Source organism: Micropterus salmoides, unplaced genomic scaffold (assembly GCF_014851395.1).
Source record: "Micropterus salmoides isolate LMB-PRFRI ecotype aquatic unplaced genomic scaffold, ASM1485139v1 Ms_hic_scaffold_2, whole genome shotgun sequence".
Taxonomy (NCBI): Eukaryota; Metazoa; Chordata; class Actinopteri; order Centrarchiformes; family Centrarchidae; genus Micropterus; species Micropterus salmoides.
This window is the reverse complement of record NW_024041150.1, coordinates 12,010,227-12,031,144: the sequence shown is the minus strand read 5'-3', so window position 1 is coordinate 12,031,144 and position 20,918 is coordinate 12,010,227. Positions and strand designations below refer to the sequence as shown.

Genomic DNA, 20,918 nt, shown 5'->3' with positions numbered 1-20,918 from the left:
TCTAAAACTACTGTTACAAGTAAAAGTACTGCATTGAAAATGTTACTTAAGTAAAAGTATGTTCATATAAAATGGACTTACAGTATTAAAAGTAAAAGTACTCAATTCAGAAAAATGTGCCTTAGTATATTTTATAGGATGAGATTATTATTAGTCAAGCATTCATGTAAAAGGATTTTACTGTTGGTGAGGTGAAGCTAAGCCTGGTACATGGAGCCCGCACTCTACCAACTAGTTACATTTTTAAAAAATCATCATATAAGCTGTTCTGTGTGTAAAAAGCTCAATTTATGAAGCAACTACTATTAAAGGTTTAATCAAGAAAAAAAAAAAAAAGCAAATATAAAAAGAGCATTTAATCTTTACATTATCTGTTCTGTGTTCCTCGTTCAAACTCGCGTAGAGGACTGAGGTTGGCCTAAATCTAGTTCTCCACCTTGCATTCTTCAGCTCTCTCTCTGTAACATGTCAAATTGAGAACATGCAAACACAAAAGTCTGATTTGACTGGTGACTTAACTTAATCAGGTGAAAAGCACCCTGTCCACATTTCTGGCTCAAATGCTGACTAGCTCTCTGCGTTGTTCGCAGTGTGAACACTGTACCTGTGGGTGGCCGACTGCCTGAGGCTACAGATCAAGGCATTATATGAGGAGAGCAGTGGATTAGATTTTGTAGACATTGAACCCCACTGTACAGATGATAGGATTCAATGTTGTAGGGGATAAAGTGAAAGAAAGAACAGGGTAAGGAAATATAGCTCTGAGGCTTCCCACAAAAGCAGCACAGATCAGAAGAAAATCCTTTTATTATCACCATGCCTATGTCAAAAAACATCATGTAAAAATTCCATCATCTAAAACCTAAATTAGACTGATCAGTGTTTCTGCATGTTCTCCAATCCAGTGTATTCTAACGCAGGTATACATGTCACTGTGCTTCTAGCCAACTTTAATTACTCATCAACAGCCTGTGACTTTAAATTCACTTAACTTCCATTCCCCTTATCTGCCTTATTTCCCAACAAGTTTTCTCAGCACCGACAGTGACCCATCATCTGTGAATCATTTCTTTTCGCAGATAATGCTGTATCAAGAGTCCTTGTGGCCCTGCTGTAATGGGTTTCTCTATCCTCCGCAGCTCACCATCGATATGCAGCGTGTCTGGGCATCCCCCTGGGAAGGTGAGGGGGGTACGGGTGAGACCTCCTCCTCCTTATCCAGCGATTGTCTGCTTGGAAATGAGGACGGAAACTGAAACCACCACCTGAATTTGAAAGACAACAAAACTCAACTTTATACTGGACCATTTGCTTTGGTTGTTCTCATACCAGCATTTCTTTTATTTTACATATATACAAAAGCATAAACACAGCAAATAAAACAATGTATATAAGATATATAAGAAAACAGTTGCCTATTGCCAGTTGCTTCCAGCAGACAGGGAGCAACATTAGCTTCTTCATCTTTAGCTGCCAGATGTTCTAGTGCATTCACCATTTAGTTGCTTATTTTGTCTGCCTGTCAGAGAGACATGCATGCGTTTCTATAAAATTGGGGTCTGCAGACACGTCCCACACGTGCGCTGGAAAAGGCGGCGGCGGAGACCTCATGACAGCAAGAAGAGGAGCTTTGCTTGCCGTTTTTGATTGAACAAATGTAAAATGATCAAGCATCCGCGTCGCATTTCTAACATGTCTGCAGAAGTATTGGGCGAAATGTAAAAATTTTCCAACTGGCCACTGTCACCCCAACAACCGGCGATTGCCAATATTTTAACACAGGTGTGTGCGGTGCCCCAAAGATCTAAGAAACTCACGGAAAGGCTTGTTGTGCATACAGTAATAAGACTCGAGTGATTCAGGCACAAAGGTCAGTTAAACTTTAGACTAATGTTGACTCCAGATATGTGTAGGATTGTTTTTCCCTTTTGATTGTTCTGCAAAGAACAGTACAGAAAGAGCTACATTCATTTGCATGTCAAAATCAATCCGTTTTACAAGCTGCCACAGTCAGGTGTCAGCACAGCTCTGGTGCTCGCTCTCCTAATGAAGTTGATTCACAGAAGAAACTAACTGAAAGTAAGCAGCTGTTCAAACAAGCAACTGTTAACAGTGTCTTGCTACTGTGTTGTATGCAGTGGCTTCAGTAATGGATTCTCCTGAAGGTGAGAACCAGGTAGGTCTGAAACCATTGTCATGTTCATTATCAATCATTTTGTCAGTGAAATTATTAGACTTTGTTCCCAGAGGGAAATTTTTTCACAGCACTGTACATCACACATCACAAATCAACATTCAACATTATCTTCCTCACGTTATTCCCCAACAAACGTACACCACAAGCAGAAAAAATGACAGAAAATAATGAAAAATGGCAACCACAATTTCCCACAGCGACGTCTCCAGATTTCTTGTTTTGTCCAACAAACAGTCCAAACTGAGATATTAAATTTACAATCATACATCCGTCCAAAATGTGAAACAATAAAAACAATTTGTTGATTAATCAAGTAATTGTTTCAGCTCCTGAAGCAGAGACTCACCCACTGAGTGTCTGTCAGAACAGGCAACCACTGCAGCATGAAATGTTCTGCATACTGTCCACCTTTAGTACTGAACCCAAAGCAAGTCTGCACACAGCTGTTTGGGCAGGAGGACCCATGATTTGAATGTTCACTAGTATATGGGACCTTACACTGAGAAATTTTTGAAAATTAGAAAATTACCCAAGTCATCTGGATTAAAGACATGACTTTGTGCTCTTTCTTTTCTATTACACAGAAGTTGATCCAAGTCACACTGTTTGAATTCCACAGGTGGATCTGAGATGCTCAACTATATTATTTATTTAAATCAGAGAACATGTATAGTCCCAGTGAAACTGTATTTGTCAGGGACATATCATAACACACACACACACACACACACACACACACACACACGGAAAACAAGTCTTGCTTGCAATAACTGCCTCAAGCCTGTGACCCATCGACATCACCAAACTGTTACATTCTTCATTTGTGATGCTATTCCAGGCTTTTACCGCAGCTTCTTTCACTTCTTGTTTGTTTCGGGGTGTTTCTCCCCTCAGTCTCCTCTTAAGGAGGTGAAATGCAGCTCTATTGGGTTAAGGTCAGCTGATTGACTTGGCCAGTCTAAAACCTTCCACTTTTTCCCCTGATGAAGTCCTGATGAAGTCCTTTGTTTTGTTGGCAGTTTGTTGGCACCTCCAGCATGCTTCACAGATGAGCTCGTTTGCTTCGGATCATAAGCAGTTCCTTTCTTTCTCCACACTTTGGCCTTTCCATCACTTTGCTAGAGATTAATCTTGGTCTCATCAGTCCATCAGATTGGTTTCCAGAACTTTTGCAGCTCATCTCTGTTCTTCTTTGCAAATTTCAGTCTGGCCTTTAGATTCTTCCTGCTGATGAGTGGTTTGCATCTTGTGGTGTGGCCTCTATATTTCTGCTCTCTGAAGCTGTGTCTCAATTCAGGGACCGCATCCTTCGAAGGCTGCATTTGAAGACCGAATACGTCACAGTCAATGCGACTAGGCTGTCCCATTTCGAAGGCTCCTTCAAATGCGGCCGACAAATGCAGCCTTCTTTTCGTCCGTTTGGAGGATCCAACAGCTGGATCCTTCGCAGCCCCAGGTATCCTGATATTCATTGCGTGCCAGTTGATTGTCCCAGCGTAAATAATGGTGTCGGCTGTGGCTGTGGAGTTGAGCCCCCCGGATTTTACCTATAAATATAAGTATTGGATTTTAACTCACTTCAAAAGCCAACTACACATATGTAAAAATAACAAGAGACATAAAAGCGCAATGTGTCGTTTAAAGAATAGTTTTGTGGAAGAAGTTAACGTAAGTTAAGTGATGAACTGGCGAGCTAACGTTAAGTTAACATTACCTGAGGTTACTGATGTGCTAACGTTAACGTTAAATGCAAATCGTTTGGGCAAGTTACAACCTAAAAAATAAAGCCTTTAACGTCTTCACTTTAAATCGAAGAGGTTCAGAGTCAGACCTGCGTCCTACCGAGATTGTCGCGATATTATACATCACTTATACTTAATATTATGTACATGAAAATAACGTTACCACGTAACGTTAGACTAATTTAACGTTAGACAGGTTGTGAACCCTGCTTGGTTTTCACACCGTTAACATTAGTAACGGTTACAAAAACCTTGGGATATAGTACACGGTTAATGTAACTAGGTTGTTTTGTGATTTATGCTGCTTACTGTTTGGTGATGTGAAGCATAAAACTTACTTGAACATGTCGTTTTGTTTTAGGGAGCAAGGAGCAAACTGCCCTCTTTATTAAATTGAGGGGGGAGAGCGACCACCTCTTCACCGGGGCAAAGTTTTCTGCCATCGTGGCTTGGAGGTAATTAAAGTATCAATAGCCCTTTCGCAAGATCTGCATTTAATCATCATGTACGTAAAGTTACAGTTAAATGAGCCGCCATCCTATTCAAAGCCTTTAACAATAAGACAACTAGTAGATGGGGCAGCCCTTTGTTGTGTCTTCACACACTCACCATGTACCGCAATTTCCCCACTGTGGGACAAATAATGTTTTTTCTTATCTTATCTTTCTTATTTCTTTTGTTTCTCTGTGATTAGGACAATTTTGGAGAAAATGGGCCTGTGGGGGAAGGTGACTTCCCTCCAAGTGAAAAAAAAGTGGGACAATAAAAAAAAAAAATACAAAGTATGTATGTACGATTTGAATTTGATTTTTGTATAAATCGTTCACTGTGCAGCATAAAGGGAAATATAAACCGCATTCATCTTACAACCCTGTTTTAATATAATACATACATTTACCTTGTACGTTGTATCTTCATTTCATTCATTTTAGTCATGCACGTTAATAAACACAGTTGCTGAAATTTGTTTTTCTGCTGTTGTTATTTACCATGATTGATTTCCTGTGCCTTAGGATTGCAAGTGTCCAGGGTCAAAAGAGGGTGTAGGGGGGAATCCCACTGCTGCAACTTGGCCCTGGTTTGTCCTCATGGATGAGGTGTTGGGACAGAGGCATTCCACCACCCCACCTGTCGTAATTGCCTCTATCCATGAGGACACACCAGGGCCAAGAACTACAGTGGGTGACCAGGAGGAGGAGGAGGAGGAGGAGGAGGAGAGCCAGCCGAGAAAGAGGGTCAGAGAGGATGAGCTGCTTCAGCTACTGAAGGAAGACATGAGGTTACAGAGAGAGGCAGAGGAGAGGAGAGCAGAGAGAGGATGGACAGGCTGTTCTCTCTACTAGAGAGACTGGCCAAAAAATAAATAAATCCTTAAATAATAATATATATAATATTTATTAATCAATTCAAATAAATAAAATAAATAAATTTGTTAAATAAATTATTTTATTTTCTGTGTCTTGTCTTTATAACTAATAGTTTTTACAGCATATTTAGCCGTCGATTGCTCCAGCTGCTGTAAAAAAGGCTCTGTGTCTTGTCAGCCCATCCTGGGTCTTCGGTAGGTGGATGACCTTGTGGCGAATGGCCACCACCTCCTCAGTGACTCTGTGGACGATGCGGTGGACAGTGGATCGAGGCATTGCAAACACTCTGGAGACCACCCTGTACGATGCCCCACTTGCCAGCCAGAAGAGAAACACCAGGGTCTCAATCGTGGCACCCCATCCGGGTCCCAGTAGCACTCCCAGGGCCTCCCTGCTCAACCGGAAATCTGGCCGTGTGTCCTGCTGGCTAAAAAACCTGTCCAGCACAGGAACTCTCAAATTTATCCTGCAGTACAGGGGCCGGGGCTGGTTTAGAGATACAAGGAGAAGAACAACTGTTATGAAGTGTAGAGAGCTTAGTTAGATAAGGCTTGTATATCTTTCTATTCAACTTGCTTTAGCTGATCAATGACAAAAACACTGTCAATATTTTAATATTTAAGTAGGGTTAGGTTTTCTTTAAATATGAAAATTATGTTGTTAAAGTGAAATGGCAGTAGCAATAAACAACGTTAACTGAGGTTAACATCACTGTTAGCTTTAGGAAGCCCATAGTACCTAACTACATATAAAATGTAACGTTTCTTAGTTACTTTCCCCCGTATTTACCTGGCCAGGGTCCTCTCTCAGCCTGAGATACATCATGCGGCGGCGCCGGCGGTGAAGTATCTCTAGTTCCTCTATTAAGAGGTAAAATATTAAAATTAAAATATTCGTCTCTATTGCCGGTGGACCGCAGCTGTGAAGGTTGCTAGGCGACAGGAGCGGCGCTTCCCCACGCATGGGTAAGGGCGGGGTCAGTTGATGACGCAATAGACAGTCCTCCGTAGACCAGACCGTCGGTCGGTTCGGCCTTTTGCGGCCACATGCCTTTGTAGGCCGCGAAGGCCACGCCCTTCAAAGGATGCAGTCCCTGAATTGAGACACAGCTTTTGTCTTCTTCCAACAGTGGATTGTGATACCTTCACCCTGTATTCTGGAGGTCGTTGCTGATGTCACTTCCTGATGGAAGTTGGGGGTTTTCTTCACAGCTCTCACCATATTTCTGTCATCAGCTACTGTTGTTTTCCTTGGCCGACCTGTTGGACGTCTGTTGCTCAGTACACCAGTAGTTTCTTTCTTTTTCAGGACGTTCAAATTGTTGTGTTTGCTCTGCCCATTGTTTGTCCAATGGCTCTGCTCGATTTTCCTTCTTTTCTCAGCTTGACAGTGGCTTGATTTTCTCCCACAGACAGCTCTCTGGTCTTCATGTTGGTTTATCCTCTTTTACAGGAAATGCAGTCTTTATAGGTTTGAACCAAGGATGAAAACTTGCCAAGTCATGCGATATCATGTCATGAGTCATGAGATATTTAATGTTTGGACAATCATCCTAAAAGGCAACACCTGGACAACAAGAAACATCTGGCAGTCACATGTTCCAATAGTTTTGCTCACTTGAAAAATGGGTGGGTTCAAACAAAGGGTGCTATGTCCTGAGTTGTTTAACACATCTAGATGTGAATACCAGGAAATGAGAGCTGAAATTCTGAACTCTTCTCTCATACTCATCTTTTGATCTTAAACCCAAATGTCTTCAGTGAACAACAAAACCAAAATTTTCCTTACCGTTCCAATACTTTAGGAGGGGACTATATATATATATATATATATATTTTACATATTATTTCATTCATTTAGATCTAGGATGTGTTATTTTAGTATTCCCTTTATTTTTTTGAGCAGTGTACACACATACATACACTTTCTTGGAGGTAATTATTGGAGTAGTGGAGTAGAATAAAACAAATTATTTTCCTTGGGAAGATCTGTTTGGCAACTTTAGATGGTTTTAATATTATGCCTTTAGCTTTTTCAACTGACTCTGTTTTTCTTACCTTAGTTAATAACAATGTAAATGTTGCCTGTTAGAACAATGTGAAGTGACTGGTGTATTTGGTTCCATTGAAGTGAGTTTAATTAATCATTGCAAAGCAAATACATGTCTTCAGTCAATAAATGAATTGGAGAAGGTTATGCAGAATAACGCAAAAGGTCATCGCTTCATAATGTACAAGAACCACAGTGCTTCAGTAAATCTACATTTGATACCTTTACTACAACAGAGAGAAAGCACCATACCTGCACTGAACCTGGAGTCCATAAGTGAGCAGGTGGCTCTGATCAGAAGATGACCTATCTGCCCCAGCCACAGGTTGGCAGGGGGCAAAGGGTTGTAATCTGTCACAACAATGTCATACTGCCAAAAACTCTGACTTCATGCAGACAAAGGGTTGCTGCTGTGTGCTGCACCTACACTGTCTGCAGGAGGTGGTAACGAGGCTGCGCTGGCAGCAGAGAGAGAAACTGACTCCAGAATGCTGCTGTCTATAGAGGTGGAGCTGTAGCAGCCGAACAACACCCCTTAACTGTGATATAATAAGCGTATATCACGGCCTGTCGTGAACTGTTGCTTTTATAAAACGGTTACCAAGTATGGCAAAAAGAAAGTAGGCTAACAGACGCACTACAATTTGACTTTGTTTCATCAACAGTCATTTCTTCAATACAAAAAGTAGTTCCACTAGGCTGCCGGTAGGCTACATAGTGCATGACGGTTGCTAAGCAACATACATCAAAGGCTAGAATTATTAGAACTATTTGAGAGGTGGAGATGTTTGTGTTGCAGCGAGGATATTACTCCACTTTCACGGGTCCCCAAGTTTCAGTTGCCACTCACTCTGGGGAGAGGCTACGCATTTGTTTTCACTAACAGCCATAATCTCTCTCATTTCAGGACCTGCGTCCGAGAGTTTTTGAAGTACTGCGGAGGCAGTGGGTTGTGCGTCTTTGCCGTGTCCCTGCTTGCTTGCATATTCTTGGCAACACTGTTGCCAGGCGATACTGTGGTTGACAGGTGTGGTACTGATACCGTGCCTGGTGTTATTTTCTAACGTTACTCTGTCGTGGAGTGATACGGATCTGTGCAAAGGAATTTGACGTCATAGCTGTTGTATATGCTCATTATACCACTACTATGAACCGATCAGATTGCTCGATTTGAGCAACCCCTTTTACAATTAAGCAATAGCTTAACAGGCCAGGTATACGCTTATAATATCACAGTTAAGGGGGTCGTGAGCTGTTGCTTTTATAAAACAGTTACCAAGTATGGCAAAAAGAAAGTAGGCTAACAGACTTACTACACTTTGACTTTGTTTTATCAGACATTTCTTTATGAATACAAAAAGTAGTTCCACCAGGCTGTCGGTAGGCTACATAGTGCATGACGGTTGCTAAGCAACCTAAATCAAAGGCTAGAATTATTAGAACTATTTATTTATATCTATTTGCATGTTGCTGTTTGTTGTGCAGCTACTACAAAACTGTCCAGCGTCAGGAGACTGACTTTGGTAACTTGAACAAGTGATACACTGTTACTTTGAGTTGCTGGAAATGCTGGATGGTTGTTGTGCTTTCGGGATGCACTACGTGAGGAGGAGACAAGCCTGGGCTGTGTTACTAGGTGAGGGATTCCCCACAAGGTAAACGTAAATATACCGCACTCGAGCGGTGGCAGGGGCATGTCGATTTTTAACGGTAGAAATGCGGCAGCGGATGCTGTAACGTTACATGGATCGGATATGCCCAACACTTGCATTTTGTGTTCATGTGTTTCTTTTTCTTAAGTTGTAAGGTGATCCGCTATGTTGGTCTGTTGTTTTGCCCTCCATGAATTACTGCACTCCCTGGACACATATTGTCAAATGTGTTGTTGTTGCGATCTCCCAAAGTAGCAGACAGTTTTACAGTTGCATTATGCATTTGAAGGTTGTCTTCAGGCTGTCAGACTGACTCAAACGGACGTGAAAAAAGCGAAAGACAGAAGCTAAAGCCTACTGATCACACAGCACAAGTGAACCACCTCATCCCCCGACGATTGAGACAAAAGACAACGATATTAAGGATCAACACTGTTCCTGTACAGCTGGGTAGGCTTCTACTCAATTTACAATCATTAAAAGCAGAACAGTAGGGCATTATAAGGTTACATTCAATAATAAGTTAACATTACATTAGGAACAATCGTACTTCTCGTCAACCTCTCTGGGTAGAGACTGTAATTAATGCCCGAGGAACAGCTTTGACCATATCTTAGAAAAGCAGAAAGAAAGCTAGAAAATGACTCCTTTTGCATTAGAGTGCATGGAGTGCATCCGTGAAAGTGTCGGACCTCAGAGCGAGACCTATACTGCGCAGTGATTGGCCAGCTGTGTATTTGTGGGTGTGGCTTAGCGAAGGGTCAATTGCGTCTCTCCTTGAGCAATAGTCTTTGAACAGGCTATTGAAACTTAAATTTTGTTGCAATATCGCAGACATCTGGGCCAAGTAGTGGACTGCTGTGTGTGTGTGTGTGTGCGCGCGCACGCACACGTTTGTTGAATCGCGTAATAAGCTATGATTTCTCTCTCACCATCATCAGCGACCAATCACATCCATCCAACCTATCACTTGTCTGACCTCCCGCCCTCAGGAAGACGATGCAGGTCTATCCGAGGAAGGACGCCCAGAATGAGAAACAGTTTTGATCCTTTCTCATGTTGCCATCTTGATGCAAAGAGAGAATCAATTTAATGGCCATGGCAATAGGCTTTTAGCAGCACTTGAATACTGACAACTCACAACTGGAAGTAGACACTACATAACACATTAAGCAGCAATATGAAAATAGTGTTTAATGCTACACAGTGTTGGTAGGGTGTAATAAAGCAGCAGCAGCAGTAGAATTTATACAAAAAACACATTAGATATAATGGCAATGTTTGATTCAACCGGTCTTCCTCTGAAATTCAGACATGAAGGAATACAGCTGTGTTCAAATTAGTGAACTTACAAACAGCAGCTGAGAAACCAGAGCATGACTTGGTGCTTATTCTCTCTGGCTGATTAAAGGTGGGCAGGAGGCTTTTAGAACTCTTTATTAGCTATTGTGAATTGGCCAAGAGGTGAAGGCTCTCCTCTGAATGAGCGCTGATTACTGTACCGATGCAATCAATGGACCCTGCCGACCTGGGCAGACAAGTGATTGCCAAGTACATCTATGACAAATATGCCTGAGGGAAAACAGCAGACACAGGGCTTGTGGGAATTTTATAGATGGCAGTATTGTATTCTAAATAAATAAAACCGCCTCATGTTTCCTAAATATTAAATTCCTATTTCACAAATGTTTGGAAATTGTGTAGTCATATTAAAGCTTTGCTGAACAGTGATGCCAGCCTTTAGCCTCCATCCAGTTTCCCTTGACTGTGTGTGGGTCGATAAAAACCATTTGTGTGTTTGTGTGGAGAAAAAATGCCTTGTTGATGTCAAGGGTCAGAGGAGAATGCGCAGACTGTTTCGTGATGACAAAACAACAACAGTAACTCAAATAACCACTCATTACAACCAAGGAATACAGGATACCATCTCTGAACGCACAACATGTTGAACCTTGAAGCAGATGGGCTTCAGCAGCAGAAGACCACACCGGGTGCCACTCCTGTCAGCTCAGAGCAGGAAACTGAGGCTACAATTCACACAGGCTCATCAAAGCTGGACAATAGAAGATTGGAAAACGTTGCCTGGTCTGATGATTTCAGATTTGATGATTCGATTACAGCTGCGACATTCAGATGGTAGGGTCAGAATATCATATCGTCCAGTTGAGAGGTGTGGTAGCAGGCATGACAAAAAAAGTGGGAGTACAGCAAGTACACAGACATAATCAAACAGGGTGCATTGAATATATTTTACATGGACATGGGGTGGTGATGGTGCAGTGAATAAGACACATGCCTTTGGTGTGGGTCCAATTCCCAATTCCTAATCCATTGTGTATCCACCATTGTGTCCCTGAGCAAGACACTTAACCCCTAGTTGCTCCAGAGGCGTGCGACCTCTGACATACACTCACCTAAAGGATTATTAGGAACACCATACTAATACTGTGTTTGACCCCCTTTCGCCTTCAGAACTGCCTTAATTCTACGTGGCATTGATTCAACAAGGTGCTGAAAGCATTCTTTAGAAATGTTGGCCCATATTGATGGATAGCATCTTGCAGTTGATGGAGATTTGTGGGATGCACATCCAGGGCACGAAGCTCCCGTTCCACCACATCCCAAAGATGCTCTATTGGGTTGAGATCTGGTGACTGTGGGGGCCATTTTAGTACAGTGAACTCATTGTCATGTTCAAGAAACCAATTTGAAATGATTGGAGCTTTGTGACATGGTGCATTATCCTGCTGGAAGTAGCCATCAGAGGATGGGTACATGGTGGCCATAAAGGGATGGACATGGTCAGAAACAATGCTCAGGTAGGCCGTGGCATTTAAACCATTCCCAATTGGCACTAAGGGGCCTAAAGTGTGCCAAGAAAACATCCCCCACACCATTACACCACCACCAGCAGCCTGCACAGTGGTAACAAGGCATGATGGATCCATGTTCTCATTCTGTTTACGCCAAATTCTGACTCTACCATCTGAATGTCTCAACAGAAATCGAGACTCATCAGACCAGGCAACATTTTTCCAGTCTTCAACTGTCCAATTTTGGTGAGCTCTTGCAAATTGTAGCCTCTTTTTCCTATTTGTAGTGGAGATGAGTGGTACCCGGTGTGGTCTTCTGCTGTTGTAGCCCATCCGCCTCAAGGTTGTGCGTGTTGCGGCTTCACAAATGCTTTGCTGCATACCTCGGTTGTAACGAGTGGTTATTTCAGTCAAAGTTGCTCTTCTATCAGCTTGACTCGGTCGGCCCATTCTCCTCTGACCTCTAGCATCAACAAGGCATTTTCGCCCACAGGACTGCCGCATACTGGATGTTTTTCTCTTTTCACACCATTCTTTGTAAACCCTAGAAATGGTTGTGCGTGAAAATCCCAGTAACTGAGCAGATTGTGAAATACTCAGACCGGCCCGTCTGGCACCAACAACCATGCCACGCTCAAAATTGCTTAAATCACCTTTCTTTCCCATTCTGACATTCAGTTTGGAGTTCAGGAGATTGTCTTGACCAGGACCACACCCCTAAATGCATTGAAGCAACTGCCATGTGATTGGTTGATTAGATAAAGCTAAAGGAATAAATGTAATGAATGAATGGATATGCTCTGAATGTTCTGAACTTGTAAAATAAATGGAAAATGCGCAAAGTCAAGCTAACCACCTGAGATATATATTTACCACGACTAAGATCTGGTAACATGGTAAAGTAATCTACCACTCTCAAAGCAGCGCTGCATTATGGCAGCTATTTTGCCAGACAACCCTGCATTTTTTGCCAGAGCTCTCCACATCTGCACCACCACCACTATGTCAATGCAGTAAGTGCATTTGTCAGCTCCCTCAAAGAGTCTTTTTCACCAAATCTAACTGTAGACTCGGGGTGGCTGGGGCTCAGGAGGTACAGCAGGTCGTCCACTAATCAGAAGGTCGGTGGTTTCGATCCCTGGCTCATAGAAACGCAATGCGCAAGGCTGACATGTGCAGGAACAGTCAGTGAAAATTGGTACAAGTTATCCTAACTTATTAGCTCCGAGTACTTTCCCACCTAAAATAATTCTTTGTAACAGTGAAATAATGCAACCATCTAAGAACAGTATATCAGTGGCGAATAAACACTCTGTACAGAGAAAACAGAAAGAAGCTCATCGGGTTATTGTGACTGACTACTGTTTGCCTGCCCCTAGCATGCCATTACATTATTTTTTATATATACACTGTATATATATACACACCAAGTAAGCAGTTAGCGCACCAGCTTCAGCAGTTTACCAACTAGCCATGTAAGTGATCTTCTACAGTGCATCACATTAAGACTGAAAAGGTGACTTTTCATTAGGTCTTTAAGAGTAAAAAGTAAAAGTGTCAGTGACACTGGACTCACTAACATTTGGTCTTTCGCTTCTCTCCTTTTGGTTGGTACAAACATGGACAGCATGGACCTGACAGAGTACGCAAAACATGCCTCGGTGGTTTTCGTCCGAGAAAAGGGAAACTCGCAGAGGCGGCCTGCTGACTATTATGCTCAAACCGGGTGTAATGAGGTGAGACGGTGCTTGTCCAAACTTCACCTGGGTTTATCTGCTTGTTCACGCTGCTTCCCTTTTCATCTCCATTTTGTACTAGGAGAGTGTTTTAAAGCAGTTCATCATTAGATAAAGGAAAGCTGAGTAGATTCACATTAGATTCACAAATCCCTCTTACATCAGAATTATAGACAGGGGCCAATATGGGGAGATTGCTGGTGTCTTTCATCAGGCTTTTGAAAAGTAACATTCACAGTAGCCATGTAGTCTCATTTGCCATGAGTATGTTTTCTGGTCTTTAGCATAGACTTGTGTTAAATGTAGTTTCTTGCAGTGTCCAAACAGAGTGCGGATATCGAAACACATTTCTCTTGTTTGAATCAACCAATCACATTATTTTACAAGCTGGTCCAGACAAAGCGTCATGCGATTTGGAATCAGTGCACGTTTGGAGAGATGTGCATCTTCACAGAAGTGTAATTCCAGCTTCCTGAAGCCTGAAGCCACTGCCTCCAACAATCTACTGCTGGGGCAGATCAGTCTTCTTCAATCCAAACACAGTCTTCATAAAGCCATACAGTTCTTTGCCGAGTTACCATTGGCATTGTCTGGTGTCTTTAGGTGCACTTCTTTTTTTTTAACCCAACCTTTATTTATTTATTTATTTAGGAAGCTGCAGTCGAGAGCCAAACTCTTTTTCAGGAACTCCCTGATCACACTCACACCTGGAAGCAGCTGTGGGTTATCATGTGCCTGGGTCAAGCACAGCCTTTTCTTTCCCCACTCAGATGTATAGTGCTGGGCTGGGGATATAACCTCTGAAGCTCACGAGTCTGTCTTGACAGACATAGGCCTACAGAGACTTGATAGTTTCTTCTGCTCAGACATTCAATGTGAACTGCAGTGTGTAGCTCTCTGCATCACACGCAATCAGGCATACTTGCCGGAGGTGGAGGCCAACCATGTTCTGAAGACGTCTCAAGAAAATATGCCATACAGATGAGGTGAAGACATTCTTTACAGTTTCTTATTCAAATAGCAAGTCAATTAACTTTACTTAGATGAAAGTGGCTGGAAAGCGTTTGTATGGACAATCAGATGGCACTATCCTAATTTCTAGAAAATAGACCACTTGGGAAACAAAATACATAATGCAGGTGTGTCTCTTTATGTGCCAAACACATTAAGTTAGTGTCTAAATATAGCTAAAAGGTATGTCCAAACTGGGGATTTAATGGCGAAATAATGTGTAGAGAATAATGACAAATAAATGTGTGGCAGTACGGACGAGACGGCTAGAAATGTTAAAAAGTGTTACTCACAGCCGGCTATTTATGTGTCACAGTTTATAATAAAACTAAACTTTTTAACTTTTAGTATGCCCACTTGCACAAACTTAAACACATCAGCACATCTGGTAGAAAAGATGGGAATAGGACAAGTGTTCATTTTCAATTCAATTCTATTTACATAGCGCCATATCACAACAACCGTTATCTCATAGGGCTTTTCATAGAAGAGCAGGTCTAGACCGTACTCTCTGGGCATACAGTAATTCCATTGCAGGCAGGCACATTGGAGCATTACCTCTATAGCGGTGGCCGGCAGCCTGTGCAGGGTGATCAGTGAGCTGTGTTGGCACCAGCAGGGGTCTGAAGCTCACTGCTCTGCCTTTCATCCACATGCAAGACAAAAACAGCAGTCTTTAGGTTGAAGTTACAACATACATTATTCATCCCCTTTCCACACAGATACATAAAAAAGGCAAAGCATTAAGGCTTTTAAAAATAAACACAAATTAGTCTTTTCACATAATCCCCAAAGTAGCATTTCTGAATTAGAAATAAATCATCATCTGATATTTCATTAATCAACTTCACATAATTACTGTCCCAAGAGCTCCCACAAAACATTCTGCAAGGTTTAAAACTCTTCTTAGTTAAGTCCAAACACTTCATAAAAACAATAAATGGTCCACAAACCTTTTCAAACATAACTTTTTTTAATAAAAATATTTTATTGGAAGCAGGTGCCTTGCTCTGTCTGTTAGCAAACCACTAACAGGTGAAGTGAATAACATCTTGTCAGTGGGTGGGATATATTAGGCAGCAAGTGAACATTGTGTCATCATAGTTGATGTGTTAGACGCAGGAAAAACGGTAAGGATTTGAGCGACTTTGACAAGGGCCGGATTGTGATGGCTAGACGACGAGTCAGAGCACCTCCAAAATGCTCTGGAGTGGCCAGTACTTGAACTGTGAACCGGCGACGGGTCACTGATTTATGTGGGGAACAAAGGCTGGCCCATGTCGTCCGATCCAACAGACAAGCTACTGTAGGTAACATTGCTGAAAGAAAAAAATGCTGATTCTAATAGAAAGGTGTCAGAACACGCAGTGCATACACAGTGCGGTCCATGCCTCAAGGGGTGAGGGCTGTTTTGGCGGCAAATGGAAGACCTTCATAATTTTATGGCTGATTGGTGTGTATTTACTGTATATGTATAGCTACAGTGGTGAGCAAAAAAAGGTAATGTCAAAATAGCTTCTGCATATAACATATTCAAGGGTAACACACACCTGAGTTTGGTGGAACCAAGTGAACTCTGTCTGATCTGAAGTGTCTCTGCTGGTATTGGACCAGGCCACATCTCCTTAGTGGTACTGAGACAAAAACAGAATGAGAATAAGATGCATGTATGAATATGCATATATACTATAAATACTGGTCCAAATGGTCATGACCAGCTGACCTTTGTTTAAAATATACAGCATTCTTCAGTGATTCAGTGAGACCTAACCTCCGAGTGACTGACAAGAGAAATTTTGGATTTTACAAACCTGCGTCCAGCAGGGGCCTTTGACGAGGCCACTCAGGTCTGATACTGTGGCGTCCAAAGTCTTCTCTGCAACCCTGTGGAAACACTAAACATTCAAACATTATTACCCCTCTGCCATAGTATCATCACATGCACACAGTTCAGGCACCAAATGCATCATTTCACACTTCCTAAATGGAAGATGTACTGTAGGTTTAAAAAAATAAATAAAAAATGAACGAATGTTGTGTAAGAAAGACAGTTGAAGAAGTCTTGAAAATGCTGTCTGGGTGTTACCTTCTGATAGCAGATATCCAATCCTGCGTGCCATCATAGACCCACTCAAAATGGCCTGTTTTCTGTTTGTACACTCCTTTTCGACATGGCATCTTCTTTTAAAGCTTTTTTTCCTTGTCATTGTGTTTGTGGGTTGCTTTTTCCGAAATAGAGGGCATCCTTGTCATTGCAAGAACCCAGGTTGTCAGTCGAGTGAAACCGTTATGGGTTTTTGACTTGAAGGCCGTGAATACTGTAGTTATCAACTTCATCTAACCTTTTAAAGTTTCCTGAAATCAAAGTATTCTGAGATTCACCACACAGAGTTCTCTGGGTGTAAAAGCCTCTCAAACTGTAATTAGATATGAAAACTTTCCACTGAAACCCAGGCTGGTAAATATTAAATGTTCATTCATGTTCTATGGATGAACACATGTTGTGTGACGTGCATACTTATCCAGAGGCAGAAAAGCACAGTCAATCCCCATAGAACCCCAGGTTAAAATGTCTTTACAGCAGATATAAACATGTCTATAGCTTGTTCTCTATAGTTAATATCTCCCTTCATGACAACTGACAACTTTTTCTGTAACTCACCACCTCAGCTCAACCTCTTTGCCCATTTTTGGATTAGCCAGAGTCTGGCGATAGCCGGAGCCGCCCACAACGGCTCTTCAGAAACCTAAGGGTGATGTCATGGACACTACTATGTCCATGTTTTATACAGTCTAATGGTACTTATATATGCAGATCAGTTCAGGCATAAGCGTTTCTATTGATAACCACTTGTTCAGCACGGTAAATATAGAGTCAATAAACTGCATCATGACAGAGGTTCAACAGGACTGAAACATGTTAGCACTGCATTAGTCTGTAACAGCTTTATGTGTCTGACCTTGTCCTGGTGGGGAAGGGGGATCATGCAGATCTACTCCCCAGGCCTCAGCGACGTGCTGCAGCAGCAGGTTGCTGATGTGCCGATGGGCCAGTGCATCCCAGTGGACGCCGTCGGGCATGCGGTGCTGCAGGTGGGGGCGGAAGTGGAAGTGCAGGTCGAGGACGTCCAAACCGTAGGCGTCTGCCAGCCGACTGCTGTAGAAGTTTGCTTCAATTATGTCATAGCGAAGCGTGGGACCCAAGTGGCTCACCTGTTGGGATTCAGTGATGTGATGATTCAGCCTACACTTGTTTCATGAACAATTTTTCATTTGCTGTTCAAAACAGTTGTTTGTGTTCTTTTCCACATCTACATTACTGCGCTCTAATCATGAAAGTAAACCGTTAAAGAAAAACACTTCAGCACAATAAAGAAATGACCTGGAAAGTTTAAATGACCGGCACCAGGTTGGGAGGTGGTGGATGTTATTAAGATATTGTCAGAGTCGACTCCCATCACACCAATGTATCTGCTATAATCATGACAAAACAGTGCAAACAGCTGATGACGTCAAATTATTAGGCTGAATTATCAAGAGCATCCTCTACATTCACTATCCTGCTGTATTTTATGTTGTCATATAGTAACAATAGTGCCCATTATGAAGTTTGCACATGTAATTTAAACACTGTGTTCGCACCCGCCTTCCCGCGCCCTTGCTTGTCACCGAAGAGCCAAAAATGTTTGATCGGTGAGGATTTGGAATGATTTTCCCTCATTTAAGGTTTGACTACTGTTTACTTGCTGAACTAACTCCTAATATTCACATAACAGTAGTGGATGACACCAGGTCCTCATTGGCATTTTATTTAGCAGATTTTCTGGAAATTCAGTTACAAGTTACACTAAACTTGGATGAAAACTTGGCTTATGGCTGGTGGTCTCAGCTGAAGTATTTTAAATATTTAATTATATTAGTATTAGTATAGTTTACTAAATGTGACAGTTTGACAAAGCACATGAACCAGCAGCGAATAATAACGTCAGGCCTAAATATCTTCTCTTTAGTGTACGGTTAAGCAAAGGTTTTGAGGTCAAGCCAACTGGTGAGACCAGTTTACTCTGCAGACAGCCCTCACAACTGTTTCAAAGCCATTTTTAAAGACACCATACATGTTTGGTTTGCTTAAAATGAACACTGGCGTGTCCAGCAGTATGTTCGGGCTGGTATGAAAGCTGTCAATAGAATCCTGGTGCAGACCAAACAACCGGGGCCAAGACTGCTTGAACAGGAGGGTCTGTAGATCTGTGATTTTTGCATGAATCAAAAGCTGAACGACTATTAAATCCCTCTGCGGATTATGAACGGTTTTCCTGATCAGTCAGTCAAACTACACACTGCAGTTTAAACTGTGTGTGTTGGTTGTATCCTACTCTGTGTACTTTGGCCTTTCACAACTGTAGATCATTAGACAAATGTGTGATATAGTAAAACCAGTAATACCATCTGTAATCACTTTTTTTCTCCTTTCTTTACCTATTTGTTATTGTTCATACCATACTGTAATTAACATAATGTGTACCCTGTCTACATGCCAGCTGTCATAGCAACCGGCAGCACCTGAAGCAGCAGCCTGCAGCTCCTTCAACCTTTGCTACACTTTTGTTTTTTCCAGCTTTATGTTACCTCTGACAGAAGAACAGTCATTGAAAAAGGAAGACAGACAGAGTTTTTGGATTAAAGAGCAGCAGACCACAATCCACCAGCCAGATCAACCGGACCAGGCACCACGGCGGTGCGGTGATCGCTCAGAGGAGAGGAAAGAGAGCCGGGATAAGAGTCATGGCCCAGCTTTGGCTTAAGGCTGATCCTGGTAAAGGTCCGGTCTGGACAAATTGGGACTCATGTTGGCCAAGCAACAGAAATCAAAGACTGTTGTGCCCACATCATTACAGAGACCTGCCGTCCCAGATCAAGCAACTGCCGTGGGTCAGTGTACTGAGCGCAAGACTCTGGCAAGATGAGAGGAGGCGGACTCCGTGTTGAAGCAGTCAAAATGGACTGTTTCCCAAATGTCAGACTTTTTAATGTGAAGATGAAACCAGATTATCATCTTGTTGTTGTCGTTTACATTCTCCCCAGATACAAATTTTAAAAAATGCAGAATTTATGCTTTTTGGCTTTCACCCTTTTGTTATTGTGTTAGAAATGTTTTTTGTGCATGTAACAGGTTTGCAAAGTGAAAAAGCCTAAAGTCCAGCCCAAAGGGAGTTCCCATCTCCCACAGAAATTCTGCTCTGAACTGCCTGAAAACAGCTCGTTTGTAGTCCAGCCTTTACTTCTGTAACCTATCTGCGCATAACGGCTAGTGTGGCACTCAAAAACACTGGTGTAGAAACACACTGAGCTGCAGCATACACAGTGACAACACATCCGCCTGCTGTTTTAAGACTTTTAGAATTATCATCCCAGTTAAAATGACAGTTAACATGAATTACAGATGCACCTAGCTAAGCAAGCTAACTAGCTGCACACAGAGCTGTTGGCTCCACAGTCTCTTCCAAATATGGTCACGTCCGGTGCCGCTGGTTGCAAAAACTATCGGCCAAACTCGAGGCTTCCAAGTCCACAAACCAACGGGTGACTTCACAATGATATGGTACTGCGATGTGCAACTCCCAACCAAGACCCAATAGAAGCGAGATGCTTCACTATGTAGATAAAACGGAGCGGTCAACAAACAGGCATACTTGTGGAGGTGCTGCAGCAATGACAAAACATGGCAAAACATATTCTGGTAAAACCACTAAATAAAATTATGAACCAGCTCATTGGGTTCCGCTGTAGATTTCAGAACATGACTGGTGTTTAAGGGAGAGTGGGGTACAGTTTGTCAGAAGTGACGTCATTCAGCTGCATTATTCTCTACAGTATAACTATATATATTTAATCCTAGCCAGTAATGGTGTTAGATTAGAGCTGCTGTCATTTAGTATGGGAGAAAAGATGATGGTGACTACGGATATTTAGGCCTCTAAAACAACTTATCACCACCTTCCCAAATCTCACAAAGGGGAGCACCAACATCAGTCCACAGCAGCTCACTGATGGGTCTGTGGACATTTGTGTGTATCGGCCTCATGAGTGCAGGTATCGGCCGATGCTGATCATCTCAAAATGCCAGATATCGGCCCGATAGATCTGACCGAGAAATTAATTGGTTTATCAATAATCAGAATGTTTTGCAGGCATTTGGTCATAAACCAAAATATTCAACACATTTAAATGTTGAACCGATGACAGCGCTGGTAGGAATCTTTTGAGAAGCCACTCTCCTCCTATGCTTTCTTTCTGCAGCTCTTCTAATTCCACAAAACAAATATGCAGCTCCTCATTTCCCTGTTCTCT

The 20,918-nt window shown here is 42.2% G+C and overlaps 1 protein-coding gene across 3 annotated transcripts in view; it reads right to left on the bottom strand.

The window, feature by feature from the left end:
* Positions 1 to 789: 789 nt before the first annotated feature.
* LOC119913329 (PC-esterase domain-containing protein 1A-like) overlaps positions 790 to 20,918 on the bottom strand; it is a 33,770-nt gene continuing 13,641 nt past the window's right edge. For all 3 annotated transcript variants that reach the window (XM_038732735.1, XM_038732737.1, XM_038732736.1), the window contains 5 exons: positions 17,528 to 17,780; positions 16,379 to 16,462; positions 16,118 to 16,201; positions 15,126 to 15,209; positions 790 to 1,265 (listed from right to left, as the gene is read on the bottom strand). In XM_038732735.1, the coding sequence (XP_038588663.1) occupies positions 1,141 to 1,265; positions 15,126 to 15,209; positions 16,118 to 16,201; positions 16,379 to 16,462; positions 17,528 to 17,780 (630 nt within the window). In that variant the 3' untranslated portion in view covers positions 790 to 1,140. The remainder of the gene's footprint in view (positions 1,266 to 15,125; positions 15,210 to 16,117; positions 16,202 to 16,378; positions 16,463 to 17,527; positions 17,781 to 20,918) is intronic.